Source organism: Silurus aristotelis (genome assembly GCF_946808225.1).
Source record: "Silurus aristotelis genome assembly, chromosome: 22".
Lineage (NCBI taxonomy): Eukaryota > Metazoa > Chordata > Actinopteri > Siluriformes > Siluridae > Silurus > Silurus aristotelis.
The window spans coordinates 12,317,671-12,334,281 of record NC_139595.1 but is presented as its reverse complement, the minus strand read 5'-3'; the positions used below and the strand labels follow the sequence as shown (position 1 = coordinate 12,334,281).

Below are 16,611 nucleotides of genomic sequence, written 5' to 3'. Positions count from 1 at the left end.
AGTCTTGCCGAAGTCCCCAACTGCACAGTGTTCTTAACTTTCATACAACAATAAGGACACATAATAATCCATATCCTTATATTCCTGTCACCCCTCCTCTCTCTCTCTCTCTCTCTCTCTCTCTCTCTCTCTATCTCTCTCTCTCTCTCTCTCACTCGCTCTCTCTCTCTCTTTCTCTTTCTCTCTCTCTCTCTCTCTTTTGTTCGAATTAAACATGCTCCTGAGGTTCCAGTGACCACTGTTCCTGCCCTCCTCAGATCTGCTCACTTTGTCCACCTGCCTCTGGATAGTGTTTATGTCAGGAATCCACCTGCCACGCCCCCTTCGGTGGCTGTCAGGAACCCACTCTCTCTGGAGCTCCCGGCTTAATCACGCACACCTGGGGCTCATTATCACTCTGGTTATTATCACTCTCTCAGCTGGGGATAGTTTCACATCAACGCCCTGGGGATCCATGACATTACAAACAGGAGTAAGAACAGGAGCTTTGAGGATTGATTTGGACTCTACTTAATGTCAACAGTCTGCTACAGTGACTCAGGACTACAGTTTGCAACATAGTTTACCTGTAATAAATGGACATTCTGAGCCACCCTGATGATAATTTGGTTCACTCTTGAGTCTGGTTCCTCTCAGGTTTCTTCATGTATTTATTTATTTATTTATTTATTTATTTATTTATTTATTTATTCATTTTCCTCTTTTTCATTTTCAGTCATGTTCTTTTGGATGCAGAACTTGAGGCCAAATTTAGATAACAAAACATCACATTTTACATTGTGTTCATTTTATGTTTTTTTTTTTTTATTTCTTCTTTAAACTGTTTATTGATTACAACTTCTTTTTTTTTATTTTTAATCAAGTTTATCTAGTTGCAGAGCTTTATGTAGAGCTCAATGGTGTTGTCTCCCAAGCCTTGCTAATGTTCACTATGAAAAAACTGTTCACATGATGCTGGAACGGTTGGCTTCACAGGCCACAAGCTCTTGAGGCTTCTCCAGTCATTTTTCTGTCAGATCATGCATCTTCCCAAATCAGAGTTATACCAGAGGCATGGCACAGCCTCCCACATCATGCCTAAATTGAATTGAACATACTTTGACACTCCATCACCCTCACCTTAAGCTTTCTCAGCAATGCAGTTTAATTTTGGCATTGTTTTGGGGTCAATATGATGTTGAAAAAAAAATGCATTTTCTAAAGGGAGGGCATCATGTTCTGCTTTAAACTGTCACAGTACATGTTGGAATCCATGTTTTCTTCAATGAACCACAGCTCCCCAGTACCAGCAGCCCCAGAGCATGATGTTACCACCACCATGCTTGAATGTAGGTGAGACACAATTTTCCTGGTACTCCTCACCAGGGTCTTGCCACACATGTTGGACACTATATGAGCCAAACAAGTTTGTCTTAGTCTCATCAGACCACTGGACATTGTTCCAGTAATTCTCTTGGACATCGTTTACCATTTCGTTTGCCAATTTCAGACAGTATATATATATATATATACAGTGTTGGGGGTAACGCGTTACAAGTAACGTGCGTTACTTAATAATATTACTTTTCTGTAGTAACGAGTAAAGTAGCACGTTACTTTATAAATTTACACATTAATATCTGAGTTACTTTAAAAAAAAAATAATAATGCGAGTTACTTTTCAGTTAAATTATTTTGCATAAAAAAATAAATACTGAATTAAAATGAACGAGTCACGTAGAATCGCGCACTCATACGTGCGAGCCGCGGGAACAGAAGCTGGTCAGAAGCGGAGATGGCAAACCAGAGCATTACATTACTGTGATGGAGGTTTTCTTATTATTTTGAAATAGTCGAGGAAAAGGAGAAAGGAATAATGGTTAAATGTAGATTATATGTTGGTGAAAAGCTCTTGTCAACTGCAAAAAATACCACTTCAAAAAAAAAAAAAAAAACATCTGCATGCAAGCACAGCACTACAGATGTGTGTGTGTGTGTGTGTGTGTGTGTGTGTGTGTGTGTATATAATGTTGAATATATGCAACATTATGCAATGTTGCATATATGGAAATGGAGACAGAAATATAAAAAACTTTTGCCGACTTTCCACCACTGCAGATCTATTGACTGCTCAGAATAAAAGTTTTCTGTGGGAGACACATGTACGATGCCATCGCAGCGGAGAAAGAGAGTAAATTCACAGCTCATTAGCTCTTTGTGGGAAGATAAACTGCCACGGTCACTGATAATAGCGCGAACTTTGTAAAAGCGTTCAGAATGTTTCAAGCTGATGATGAAGCAGAGAATGATGTAGACGAGGACGAGGTCATATTTACGGAATTGCACGAAGTTTTACGTGATGACAGCGAAAGGTATGTTCTCCCTCCACATCACCGGTGTGCAGCCCACACCCTTCACCCTGGCAATTATCTATATTACACCTGTTACACCTGTAAGGCGTGAAAGAGATACAAGTAACGCAAAAGTAACGCCAAAGTAATATAACGCGTTACTTTCCATAAAAAGTAACTAAGTAACGTAATTAGTTACTTTTTCGGGGAGTAAATCAATATTGTAATGCATTACTTTTAAAAGTAACGTTGCCCAACACTGTTATATATATATATATATATATATATATATATATATATATATATATATATATATATATATATATATATATATATATATATACATTTAGGAAAATAAGTATTTGAACACCCTGCTATTTTGCACTTAGAAATCATGGAGGGGTCTGAAATTGTCATCGTAGGTGCATGTCCACTGTGAGAGACATAATCTAAAAAAAAGAAAAAAAATCCAGAAATCACAATGTATGATTTTTAACTATTTATTTGTATGATACAGCTGCAAATAAGTATTTGAACACCTGAGAAAGTCAATGTTAATATTTGGTACAGTAGCCTTTGTTTGCAATTACAGAGGTCAAACGTTTCCTGTAGTTTTTCACCAGGTTTGCACACACTGCAGGAGGGATTTTGGCCCACTCCTCCACACAGATCTTCTCTAGATCAGTCAGGTTTCTGGCCTGTCGCTGAGAAACACAGAGTTTGAGCTCCCTCCAAAGATTCTCTATTGGGTTTAGGTCTGAAGACTGGCTAGGCCACGCCAGAACCTTGATATGCTTCTTACAGAGCCACTCCTTGGTTATCCTGGCTGTGTGCTTTGGGTCATTGTCATGTTGGAAGACCCAGCCTCGACCCATCTTCAATGCTCTAACTGAGGGAAGGAGGTTGTTCCCCAAAATCTCGCAATACATGGCCCCGGTCATCCTCTCCTTAATACAGTGCAGTCGCCCTGTCCCATGTGCAGAAAAACACCCCCAAAGCATGATGCTACCACCCCCATGCTTCACAGTAGGGATGGTGTTCTTGGGATGGTACTCATCATTCTTCTTCCTCTAAACACGTTTAGTGGAATTATGACCCAAAAGTTCTATTTTGGTCTCATCTGACCACATGACTTTCTCCCATGACTCCTCTGGATCATCCAAATGGTCATTGGCAAACTTAAGACATGCCTGGACATGTGCTGGTTTAAGCAGGGGAACCAACAGTAACCTTGGAAACGGTGGTCCCAGCTCTTTTCAGGTCATTGACCAGCTCCTCCCGTGTAGTTCTGGGCTGATTTCTCACCTTCCTTAGGATCATTGAGACCCCACGAGGTGAGATCTTGCATGGAGCCCCAGTCCGAGGGAGATGGACAGTCATGTTTAGCTTCTTCCATTTTCTAATGATTGCTCCAACAGTGGACTTTTTTTCACCAAGCTGCTTGGCAATTTCCCCGTAGCCCTTTCCAGCCTTGTGGAGGAGTACAATTTTGTCTCTAGTGTCTTTGGACAGCTCTTTGGTCTTGGCCATGTTAGTAGTTGGATTCTTACTGATTGTATGGGTGGACAGGTGTCTTTATGCAGCTAAAGACCTCAAACAGGTGCATCTAATTTAGGATAATAAATGTAGTGGAGGTGGAAATTTTAAAGGCAGACTAACAGGTCTTTGAGGGTCAGAATTCTAGCTGATAGACAGGTGTTCAAATACTTATTTGCAGCTCATACAAATATAAAGTTTAAAAATCATATATTGTGATTTCTGGATTTTCTTTTTAGATTATGTCTCTCACAGTGGACATGCACCTACAATGACAATTTCAGACCCCTCCATGATTTCTAAGTGGGAAAACTTGCAAAATAGCCGGGTGTTCAAATACTTATTTTCCTCACTGTATACATATACACATACACAAAAACATACACTAAATACACACACAAATTCTCAAAATGTATATTAAAGTCAAAGAATTCTCAAATTAAAATTCCATTTAGATTTATTAGAAGAAAATGTATAATGTAATACCAAAGCAAAGTACAAAGTAGAAATAATAATTGTTGTTGTCCATCCCCAATTCCAATAATGCAAATAAAAACTGAATTAAGGGAAGGCTTTGCATATTTTCAGGAAGACAATACGATACTGCAAACTGAATCTATTACAATAGTATGGCTTTGTAGTAGAAGAGTCTGGGTACTTAACTTGCCTGAGTTCCACGCCTTTCACCAGTTAAATATTTGGCACATTATGAAATGAAAAATGCTTCCCGTGGGCTCACCGCCTGCAGGAGGGACCGTAAGGGACGGTGCTGTGAGGATTGGGCAGCAGTCGAAGGCGGGGGCCTGCTTAGACTGCTGCCCCCGCGATTCGAATTATGGATAAGCGGGAGAAAATGAATGAATGAATAAATGAATGAAATGAAAAATATGACAATGAAGACCCAGGACTGTTAATCAGCTAGAATCCTGTATCAGACACAAATGGTACATTACTCTCCAAAACACCAGCAACTGATCTCCTTAGTTCCCACACACATACAGACTGTTAAAAAAGTGGTAAACACGGCCTTGTCCCAACTTTTTTAAAACATGTAACAGTCATCAATTTCAGAACTACCTTTTTTTCCCATTAACTATAAATATTTTTCAGCTCAAACATTTGATGTGTTTTCATTGTTCCATTGTAAATAAAATATGATTATGCAATTTGTCCTGAGCCTCAGGACAAGTGCTCCTCTTTACTCTGCTCATTTTTTTTTTTTTTTTACAAAACATTACATGCAGAGCTTCATTTGGATTTTTGTCTTATTTTTCAAATCCATGATTAGACAGGGCACCCAAACTTCACTGCCATATATGTAGACCTTGGTGCCAAATTAAATCAGGGGCAAGTGAGCAACTTGCAAACACACTTGTTTTTGTTTTGGCTGATATTTTTGTCAATCAGGGTTTGTATTGTACAGATATGGTCTGATGTTCTATAATCCAATCTGACATTTTGTGACATAATGCTAAATGTTAATAATGCTGCAATATAACCTCCCCAGATTACTACTTACACAGATGCCTCTTTAATTCTTTGGATGTAATTTCTCTCAAATGTTTAATGAAATGTCAATGAAATAACTAACACTCAGGATGAACATTTTTAGTAAAGGTAATCATAAATCTGTTTTATAAGAATTTCATTAAGGCTATCTAATTTTTTTTTTCAATTTTTTAAAAGTGATTCAACAAAAATTCCAATTGTGCATAATTTTAGGTCATTTTAAATGTATTTTTGTTTAAGTGTATTTTTATATACTGTTAAAATTATTCACATTATGGATTTTGTCTCTTTCTATGTCCGCCAGCCTGCAGTAATGCTGTAGTTCAGCGTGGGGTGGCGATAAGCTGGTATTTGCGTGGGAGGTTGGCAAAGCCACTGATTTCAGGAGTTGAGTCAATGCTCTCAGGTCCCCCAGTTGTGGTAAAGGTGAAATGTTGGAGCATAGACACCAGGAAAAGAAACAGCTCCATACGTGCCAGAGACTCACCCACACAGGACCTCTTTCCTGCATGAAGAAAGGACAATTAAAGTGAATATAAGTCTTCCATGGAAGGGCTTCTCTCTTGTCCAACCACAGTGAACATTGGTTGGGTCACAACAAATGACATCTTGTTTTCATGTCATTACGTATATTTTTTCCTGGTCTTATTCTTGGCTTAAACTTAGATTTGCCCTGGTCTTAGCTGAAGTCTTGAAATAAGTGTCTTCTATACAAGGTATGGATTTTTCAACATAAAAAACAAACAAACTTAAAAAAAAAAACAATTAAGATCTTAATAGATAAAACTGACAGATTAACCTTTGAAAAAACTACCATATTTATTGTATTGTGGTTAATATTTACCCTAAAAACAGTGCAAAGGCTATGTTGGTGAATGTGTATTTGTTTATGTGTGTGTGTGTGTGTGTGTGTGTGTGTCTGTGTGTGTGTGTGTGTGTGTGTGTGTGTGTGTGTGTGTGTGTGTGTGTGTGTGTGTGTGTGTGTGTAAACAATAATAAATCTTAATTTTTATTTTTTTGGAGTAAATCTGTGTTAAACAGTCCTTTTGGACTAAAGTTTTTAAATATTTAGGCAAAGTGCTTTTAAAACTGAAACCAGAAGATACAGTATTCAATATATATATATATATATAACTTCCATTAACTGCTTGATGATTCTTCTACGCATATATATATATATATATATATATATATATATATATATATATATATATATATATATATATATATATATATATATATATATTAAAAATATTTAAAAAAAACGTATCACCTTTCAAAAAAATTTATTAAATACAACTAGAGAAAGTAGACTTGGATTATGTCCATTTGTCCATTAAGTTTTTGTGGGACTAATTGTCTATTACTTGAATTATTTACCAAGTGTGATTAAACTGTTTTTTTAAATGGTGTACTGGTGAATAATAGCGATTCTTACCTGCAGAAAAAGGCATGAAAGCAGGGTTCTTTTTAAATTTGCCATTTCTGTCCAAAAAGTGTTTTGGGTCAAATGTCCAGGGCTTCTCCCAGTGTTCTTCATCCCTCAAAACAGAGTGAAGCAAGGGTAAGATTACTGTGCCCTGCAAGAGATTTAGTGAAATGTTAACCAAACCTAGTGTTTAGTTGTGTTTGATACCTCAAATTTAGTTTCAGCACAGACTTTATGATTCTGAAGTTTTGTTGCTTGTGATATTCTAATAATAAAAAAAAGAAATAAAACTATTTAATCATTTGGCACAGATGGACAGAGAAATACAAAAATATAAGTGTTTTTTTTGTTTCTTTGAAGACAAGTAATTGTATAATAATTATCAGCTGTGCAAGTCAGTAACTGTATGTAAAGCAGCATTCACAAATGGATGGTAAATTATTAAATGATTCAACAATAATGTGCAGTTAACAGTAAAAAAACGGTAGAAGAACAAGAATTTTATAAAATATTACATTGTGAAAAAACATTTCACAAATACAATCACTTTTCCACATACATTTTTATTATTATTATTATTATTATTATTATTATTATTATTATTATTATTATTATCTTGTGTTTAAAGTTTAATCACTTGCTAATAATAATTAAAAAATAAATAAAATAAATACAAAACATTCGCATTACTTTTAAAAGTTTAGATTGAACAGTTTGATGTAGGCCTTTGCAAATAATTCCAACTTGACTAGCTTATCTTCCATTTTTAAGAATTCTTAAGTAAGACAATGATGTTAAATTTTATCTTTGGAAACCTAATCAATCAGTCATTAGAATGATTAGATATAATCATCCATTAGAGTCATTAGATAGGAGTCATTGCATATTATAACGTAGATAGAGTTAAATCAATCTACTGATTTTTGTGGTCATAACCTTGAGGATATGAAAGGAAGCAATCTAATAATTTTGTCTATTCACAAACTTCTAGTGGAATAACAAACTTTTCAAACTGTCGTCACAATTTAGAGCACAAATTAATAGACTGATTGGAAAAAACCTTCACAGAATTTAAACAAGACTTTTAATGTCTACAAGAAACTGGCCACATACATTTTATTCTGTTTTTGGACTAGTATAAAGACTTTCTATGTGTTTTTCCATTTATGTGCAAATTTATTTGTCATTACCTTCGGAATTGTGTAGCCTCTGAATGTAATGTGATGTGTGGCGTAATGGGGAACATTGAGTGGCACAAGGTCTAAATAGCGTTGCACTTCATGGATCACTGCATCAGTAAATGGGAGGGACTTTCTGTCTTCCATGGAAGGGCTTCTCTCTTGTCCAATGACAGTGTCAATCTCTTTCTGCATGCGATCTGGAAAAGTGTGTACAGTGTATAATGATGCAACTCATATAATTGTTCATTTACATGCATTTTCTATAAATAAATAAATGACATAAATAGTTTGTTATAAGAACTTGTGTAACAAATAAAATTTTTTAATATATTTTAAATGGTGCTTAATATATAATATAAATATAATTTTAATTTATAATATATAATGGGCAAATTGTGTAAATTACTCTAATTACTATCATATTTAAAACACAAACATTCATCAGGAAATCTACATTATATATTCACACCCTTCTATTAGAAACACCTGTACACCTGCACATGCATGCAATTATTCAATCACTTGGAAGCAGCTCATTCCATAAAATAATGCAGATACAGTTCAAGACCCTGAGTTAATGTTTGCTTTAAACATTAAAATACCAGAAAATGCGATCTCAGTGACGCTGAACATGGTATGGTTTTTGGTGCCAGGTTGGCTTGTTTAAATATGTCAAAAACTGCACATTCTTCTTACATTTCACCCACAATAGAATCTAGAGTTTAAAAACATCCATTGGGTAGAAAGGGCTTGTAAATAGGAGGGCTTAGACTGGGTCAGAAGCAAATATCCACACCACAGTTTCCACTTTCTGATGTCTAAAGTAAAGATTAAATGACACTCATGACCAGTTTCTGCATGAATGGCTGATTGATTCATTTTATTATCAAGCATGTGTACAGGAGTAATAAAGTGGTAGATAGATTTTACATGAGTATGTCATAATAAAAACAAACTTTTAATTATTTATTGGGTCATGTGTGTTCTAAATATAACGTTTTTCTTGGAAAATAAGAATGGTTTTAGTACTAATATACTAAAACCATTCTTATTTTAGTATTAATATACTAAATTAATATAAACTTTTTTTTTAATCCTTATTGGTCCTACCCTGAATTTCAGGATGCTTGATAAGTAACATCAGAGCATATCTGATTGTAGTGCTGGTGGTCTCAGTCCCAGCCAGGAATAAGTTTAACACACTGGCTATCAAATTTTCATAGTGAAACTCTGTATTTGGACTGTCCTTTTCCTGTTGGAGAAGAAAAAATTGCTAAATGTTTTTCATGCACTTTAAAATACTCATATTTTTTGTTTATTCATTACGTTACTATGTATATAATTAGGTTTAAAATGTTAAAACCAGCAATAAAATTTAAAATGCTTACCTGGCTAAGTCGAATAAGGAAGCAGTCAATGAAGTCTCGTGGGTTGTCGGGGTCCATACTGCCCTTGTGCTCTTGTACTTTAATCCTAGAAAAGGCCTTGAGTTCCTCCACATCGTTCAAAACTTTGAGATGCTTACCAGGAAGTAGCTCAACAAGCCATGGAAAGACATTATACAACTGTAAAATAAAAGGGACAGATGAGTTTTAAAACATAGAAAATGATTTTCCGATTAAGCAAGGCATACAGTATACATTTTTTACATTTAATTAAAAAAAATATATATATTTTTTGTTAATCGCATTGTAATCTAATCCCCTCATGCACATTGTGTTATATGTGTGGAAGTGATGTGGTGATTAAAATGATTATTTTGATGTAAACTGTAACAGTGATTATTTACACTTCTACTTCATCATAAATACTTGAACATAATATATGTGACAGATTTTTCTTGCTGAGGAAAGAGCATTGAGCTATAAAAGTTTATTGTTAATAAAATGAAAGCACAATTTAACTTGGTATAGGGGATCTAAAGGTTGGAGAATTATGATTGCAACATTACATTCCTCATTTTTATGTGGATATGAAGGTTCACAGCATTTTCTCAGAGAAATCTTTAAATGTTGCACCTGTCCCCATGTACTGCTGCCAAACCGCAGTACTCCATTGATGACCTGGAGCAGATGCAAGAAGTGGCTGTCTTCATAACTAAAGCGTTGGCCAAATACCAATGCACAGATGATGTTGGATACAGCTCTGCTCAGGTAGAATGTGGGGTCAAATTGAGCAGCTACAGGAAATAAGCACATGTTAAAAAGTATTACGGATTTATTTATCCAGATGTCATCCAGTCATCCACTAATGGCTTAAGAATGAATGGCTTAAGTATTACATTGTATTTATGGAATAGGCTTTATTTTCTTCACCAGAAGATTTCAAAAGGCTGTGAGTAAAGAAATATAGTAGTTTTACCACAGACCTGCAGAATTCTTAACTCTTATGTGTTAGAAAGTTGTTGTTTTTTATTTAACAGCAGCCCTTACAGTAGAGGAAAGGTGAATGACATGTTTATATTAACTTGTTTGTTTGATCATTTCTGTAGTGTAAGTAATAACAAAAACAAACTTGTCTTTTGATGTTTTGTTAACAACATATTAAATTGTAGTTGACAAAATACTATGAAGCAATAAAACACTTTGCTGTTATTGAAAGACTTTGGAATAATAATATTATATTACCACTCCACTGTTGATTATTCTCCCTGCAGTATTTTAACAGGTCCACATTACTATTCCTTGAATAACAGCTAGCTGTCTAACTCACTTCTTTGCACTTTATCAACTGGAATCCAACAAAACATCTTTAAGATTATAAAATTATTTTATAAGCTTAAATTACAACCGCTACAAAAATCACATTCACATGCATTTTTACCAAAATGGAGTCATTAACCAGTTCTTTGTTCATTGAAATTGACATGAATCAGTCCACTCACAATTTGTTTCTTTAATGGTGTCCAGCAAGTGTTTGCTCTCTTCCTGTATCCACCCCTCCATTCTCTTTCGTCCCATCCCAAAATCTCTCAGCGTAGTCAGTGCAAATCTCCTGAGCTGACGCCAACGCTCTCCGTTACTGATAGCAATGCCTGCCAGATAAAGTAATAGAATGTGCGGTGGTGGATGAAGTACACAAACCATGTACTTGAATAAAAGTAAGGATACACTAGTTAAACTATGACTGTAGTAAAAGTACAAATGCTCACTTAAACTTTAACTTGAGTAAAAGTACAAAAATATTTTTTTCTTTCAAATTTACTTAAATATACAAAGTAGTATGACTTATTATAGCTAAAATAACCTATTATACGAAGTATAATATTTTTGCAAATATTTTTGAATGATTTTGAATCACATTTTAAATGAGGTGATGCAGGGTTCAAATATGATCAGCTGTGTGGTAATTTGAAAAAAATTAATCTGACTTTTACTCAAGACATCCTGTTCACTAAGGAATTTTAGAAATCTTGGGTTAATAATATTACACATCATCTTCCACAGATTACTGTTCACACAAATGCCTTGGTAGTTATTAGGGTCAAATTTGTCTCCACTTTTATAGACTGGGGTATTAGATTACAGGGAAGAAAACTAAACTCAGAACCAGATTGAAGAGTTGTAAAATGGCTGATTGAAATTGAAATTTAATCATTTAATTCAGGATTCCTTTGGGTCCTGAAGCTTTCTTTGGTTTTAGTTTGTTAATTTTGTCCTTGAGATCTTCTTCTTCTTCTTCTTCTTCTTCTTTCAGTTCTCCCATTAGGGGTCGCCACAGCGGATCATCAGTCTCCATACCCGCCTGTCCTCTACATCTGCCTCTTTCAAACCAACTACCTGCATGCACCGCGTTTTATCAATAATCTTCCAGAAATTACGATATTAGATTGATCTCCGTCAGACCCCGCAGAGCTCGACTGGGCCACTGAATACCTAGAATCAACGTTACGTTACACTTTAGATGATGTAGCTCCCCTTAAGACCAAAATGATCAGGGAGAAAAAAATTAGCACAGTGGTATAATGATCATACGCGCACCTTAAAACAGACCACTCGAAAATTAGAACGTAAATGGTGTCAAACAAAATTAACAGTATTTCAAATAGCATGGAAGGAGAGCCTCCTAATTTATAGGAAATCTCTTAGTGCTGCTAGATCAGCATATTTCTCCACCCTCATAGAAAATAACAAGCATAATCCTAGATTTTTATTCAGCACGGTAGCAAAATTAACAGGGAATAAAAGCACTGCACTAACATGCACACCATCATTAGGTAGTAAGGATTTCATGAACTTTTTTAATAATAAAATTGAAAACATCAGGCAAGAAATCCAGACGGTTAATATAAAGCCAAATTATTTTACAATTAACCCTGTAGACAGCAGTGTAATTATAACAGACAATCAACTACAAAGCTTCACTCCTATTCATGAGAATGACTTAATTTCATTTATTTCCTCATCAAAATCATCAACCTGCATTCTCGATTCCTTGCCTACAAGTTTCTTTAAACAGATCATTCCAGAGGTAATTGAACCTGTTTTAAAAATAATAAACTCTTCCATTAGCACTGGTTATGTAACTAAATCCTTCAAACTGGCAGTTATCCACCCCCTTATTAAGAAACCTGACCTTGACCCATGTCAGCTGTCCAACTACAGACCAATATCAAATCTCCCCTTTATATCCAAAATTTTAGAAAAGGTTGTAGCACAGCAGTTATGCTCAAACCTACTTATGAATAACATTTTTTAAATGTATCAGTCAGGATTTCGGCCTCATCATAGCACAGAGACGGCGCTAGTTAAGGTGGTAAATGACCTGTTATTGGCCTCAAGGTTTTGTCTCTTTACTTGTTTTGCTCGACCTTAGTGCACCTTTTGACACCACTGATCACACTATACTACTTGCTAGACTTGAGAACGTTGTTGGAATAAAGGGAACAGCTCTCTTTTCGCTCAGGTCTTATTTGACTGATCGCTATCAGTTTGTTGATGTAAATGGTGAGTTCTCCACACTCTCTGAGGTAATGTTTGGTGTTCCTCAAGGATCTGTCTTAGGCCCTCTGCTTTTCTCTTTATATATGCTGCCTCTTGGTGAAATTATTCATAAATATGGTATTCGCTTCCATTGCTATGCTGATGACACAACTTTAACTTCATACAACAATAAGGACACTTAATAATCCATATCCTTCTCTTCCTGTCACCCTCTCTCTCTCTCTCTCTCTCTCTCTCTCTCTCTCTCTCTCTCTCTCTCTCTCTCTCTCTCTCTCTCTCTCGTTTGAGTTAAACTTGCTCCTGAGGCTCCAGTGACCATTGTTCCTGCCCCTCTCCCCTCCGTGGATCTTCCCACTTCGTCCAGGCCTGCCTCTGGATAGTGTTCTCTTCGACTGGAGGCCACTCTGTGCAGCTTGGGACGGTTTTTCATCAACGCCTTGGGTGGTTCCATGAAATTCCGGAGTAAGAACGGGCGCTTTGAGGATGGATTGGACTGTAGTTAATGTCAACAGTCTCCTACACTGACTCAGGAATACAGTTTGCTTCTGATCATCATTACTGTATCCCGCAACATTGTATATCTGCTTTAAATGGACATTCGGTGCAACCCAGATGAGGATGAGTTCCCTCTTGAGTCTGGTTCCTCTCAAGGTTTCTTCCTTATGCCATCTCGGGTAGTTTTTCCTTGCCACAGTTGCCACCGGCTTGCTCATCAGGGACAAACTTACTTATAAAGAACATATTTACTTTTAATCACCACATTATCTGTGTAAAGCTGCTTTGAGAAAATGTTCATCGTTAAAAGCGCTATACAAATAAAAATGAATTGAATGTCTTCCCTCACCATATCCATAAAACGCCTACTTGGTCTTCCTCTTTTCCTCCTTCCTGGTGGCTCCATATTTAGCATTCTTCTACAGATATACCCCCTGTCCCTCCTCTGAACATGTCCAAACCATCTCATTTTCACCTCCCTCACCTTGTCTCCAAAACGCCCTACATTCACTGTTCCTCTAATAAACTTGTTTCTAATCCTGTCCATCCTCATCACTCCCAACAAAAATCTCAACAGCTTCAGCTCTGCTACCTCCAGCTCTGCCTCCTGTCTTTTATTCAATTCCACTGTCTCTAATCCATACAACATTGCAGGTCTCACCACAGTCCTATAAACTTTCCCTTTCCCTCTCACAGATACTGATGACCCCAGGTACCTGAACTCCTCCACCTTCTCCACCTCTTCTCCTGCAACTGCACCACTCCACTGCCCTCCCTCTCTTTCACACACATGTACTCTGTCTTATTCCTCCTGACTTTCATTCCCCTTCTCTCCAGCGCATACCTCCACCTCTCCAGGCTCTTCTCAACCTGCGCCCTACTCTCACCACAAATCACAATATCATCCGCAAACATCAGAGTCCATGGAGTTTTGTCCTTGAGATCCTCTTCACTAATTGGAAAATCTAAAGGGTTTTGATAATGGCCAATTACATTTGCTCTAGCTGATACTTAATTTGTTTTTGCTATCTCTCTCCTTTTCTCTCTCACACACACACCCACACACACACACACACACACACAATTGCCGCACAGACTCTCCTGTCCTGCTGTTTCTCTCCGGCAGCGAGCCTACCTCTGTTAAAACTTATCTTCCTACACTAGCAATTAAAGTTTCATAAAAAAAGAATGACTGATTTCGGAAAATGAAGTCGAGTAATTAAGTAAGTAGAGAATTTAAAGTCATTCAAATTAACATTTACTTTGCTACTGTCCACCACTGGAAATGTGACCTGATAAAGCACACATTCACGAGGTATTTACTTACCGTAGTTATAGCTCTCATTGTGCTTGGAATGACAGTTAGCGTATAGAGAATGAATAGATTTAAATTATAGCCTGTCTAATATGTAGCATTGAGTGTCTTTCTTACCATAGCCCTTTAGCACTCTCTGCATGAAAGGAACAGGGGCTCTGCCAACAAAATCATCTGCGTTGTCAACAAGGGCTTCTTTCACTGTGTCATAGCCCACCAGGACAAGGACTCTCTGGGATCCCAAATACACTGTCATCACAGGACCGTATCTCTTTCTCCACTGTTAAAGACAACAGACTTTAGCAGAATTTCCTAAATAGGTTAGAACAGTTTTCTGAATACAAAATGCTCTACATAATTTTTCTTTTCTGTTTTCTTGTTTAATCATGTTAGTCAAGTTCTTGAAAAAAATCTAAAAGATCAATGAGCTATATTTTACATGTATTTTACATATTTTACATTTCAATTTTACATGATCCTCAAAATATAAATATATTTCCAGACTTGTAGACTTAGTAGTATGACAACAATCAGACAACAAATCTGGTAGCACCTTGTGAAAATAGAATATTTTTATAGAAAAAAGAAAGAAAGAAAGAAAGAAAGAAAGAAAGAAAGAAAGAAAGAAAGAAAGAAAGAAAGAAAGAAAGAAAGAAAAAAAAAATATATATATATATACATATATATATATATATATATATATATATATATATATATATATATATATATATATATATATATATATATATATATATTGTTTAGCCTTAAATCTCATTAAAATGCATAGCTCTGAGTTTTTCCACAATGCTCAATGAGGTTAGAGTAAGGCATCATGGCATCAAAGACTATTAATTAATATGTAATAGCTCCAAATCTCTCAAATTTCTATAGTACATATAATGGCCATTTTAATCTTTCTGGCACTAACAGTCAGATGTTAATTTATTATCTGTTGATATTTGATGAGAGTTCATGATACCATGCATGATCCTCAAAAATGTACAGAAAAACAGCCCCAAAACACTAAAGAGTCACCACTATATGTAGTCATAGGCCTGAGGTACTGTTCTATTTTGCTGTTTCTCTGTGCACCAAACTCACCTCTAGTGTTTATTACCAAGAAGGTTTTTTTTTTTTTTTTTTTACAAAAGTTAAAAAGTTTAAACAGTAAAGAAAAATTTCACAGCCATATTTGCTAATATTTTCCCAATTGAAATTGTTAGTGGAGTGTAGTGTATATAATACCTATACATTTTTTTAAATGCTGAAAACTATATGAGGAAAATGCCTGCTTACATTTAGAAAGGTTTTAAATGGTGCCCGGTTGTCCATCGTCCAAATATTTCCAATTATTGGCAAAGCTGTAGGTCCTGGAGGTAGATTATGTGGCTTATTCCTCCATCTGAGCAATATAAACAGCACTATCACTAAACCCAGCAAAAGCAAAGTGCTGGAAACATCCATTGCTCTTTTTCCAAAAAACAATATTTACACTTTTTTGAGTTGTGAATCTGTTGCTCACTTCTGCCTAAATCATTTTCACACTGGTGCTTACAGAGTTTATGTGCTACCAGGAGATGGGAGGGGCTTAATAACAGATGAATCATGTGTTTTCTAGAGTACACATGAACTCCAGTGCTCAGTGTGTGTGTGTGTGTGTATGGTGGGGGGGGGGGGGCATTAGGGACCCCCTATGACAGGTAAAAAAAAAGTGTGTGTGTGGGGGGGGCGGTAAATTATGTTGAAATTATTCAACATAATTTACTAATTTTTTTTATTTTTAATAGGCCCGGTTATGCAGGGGTGCTCAGATGAAAGCAACCCTCATTTGAAGCTAGTAGCCTATTTTTGCTGAAAGAGTTTGGCAAAAAAT

At 36.0% G+C, this 16,611-nt stretch overlaps 1 protein-coding gene across 1 annotated transcript; it reads right to left on the bottom strand.

Moving 5' to 3' along the window:
- Positions 1-4,297: 4,297 nt before the first annotated feature.
- On the bottom strand, positions 4,298-16,294 carry LOC310717593 (cytochrome P450 2G1-like). The gene is made up of 10 exons (XM_083525859.1): positions 16,035-16,294; positions 14,856-15,018; positions 10,870-11,019; positions 10,004-10,164; positions 9,374-9,550; positions 9,096-9,237; positions 7,995-8,182; positions 6,814-6,955; positions 5,231-5,880; positions 4,298-4,546 (listed from the first exon to the last, which is right to left on the bottom strand). The coding sequence occupies exons 1-9, from the start codon at positions 16,200-16,202 to the stop codon at positions 5,699-5,701; spliced, it is 1,473 nt and encodes a 490-aa protein (XP_083381985.1). The 5' UTR covers positions 16,203-16,294; the 3' UTR covers positions 4,298-4,546; positions 5,231-5,698.
- Positions 16,295-16,611: the final 317 nt, after the last annotated feature.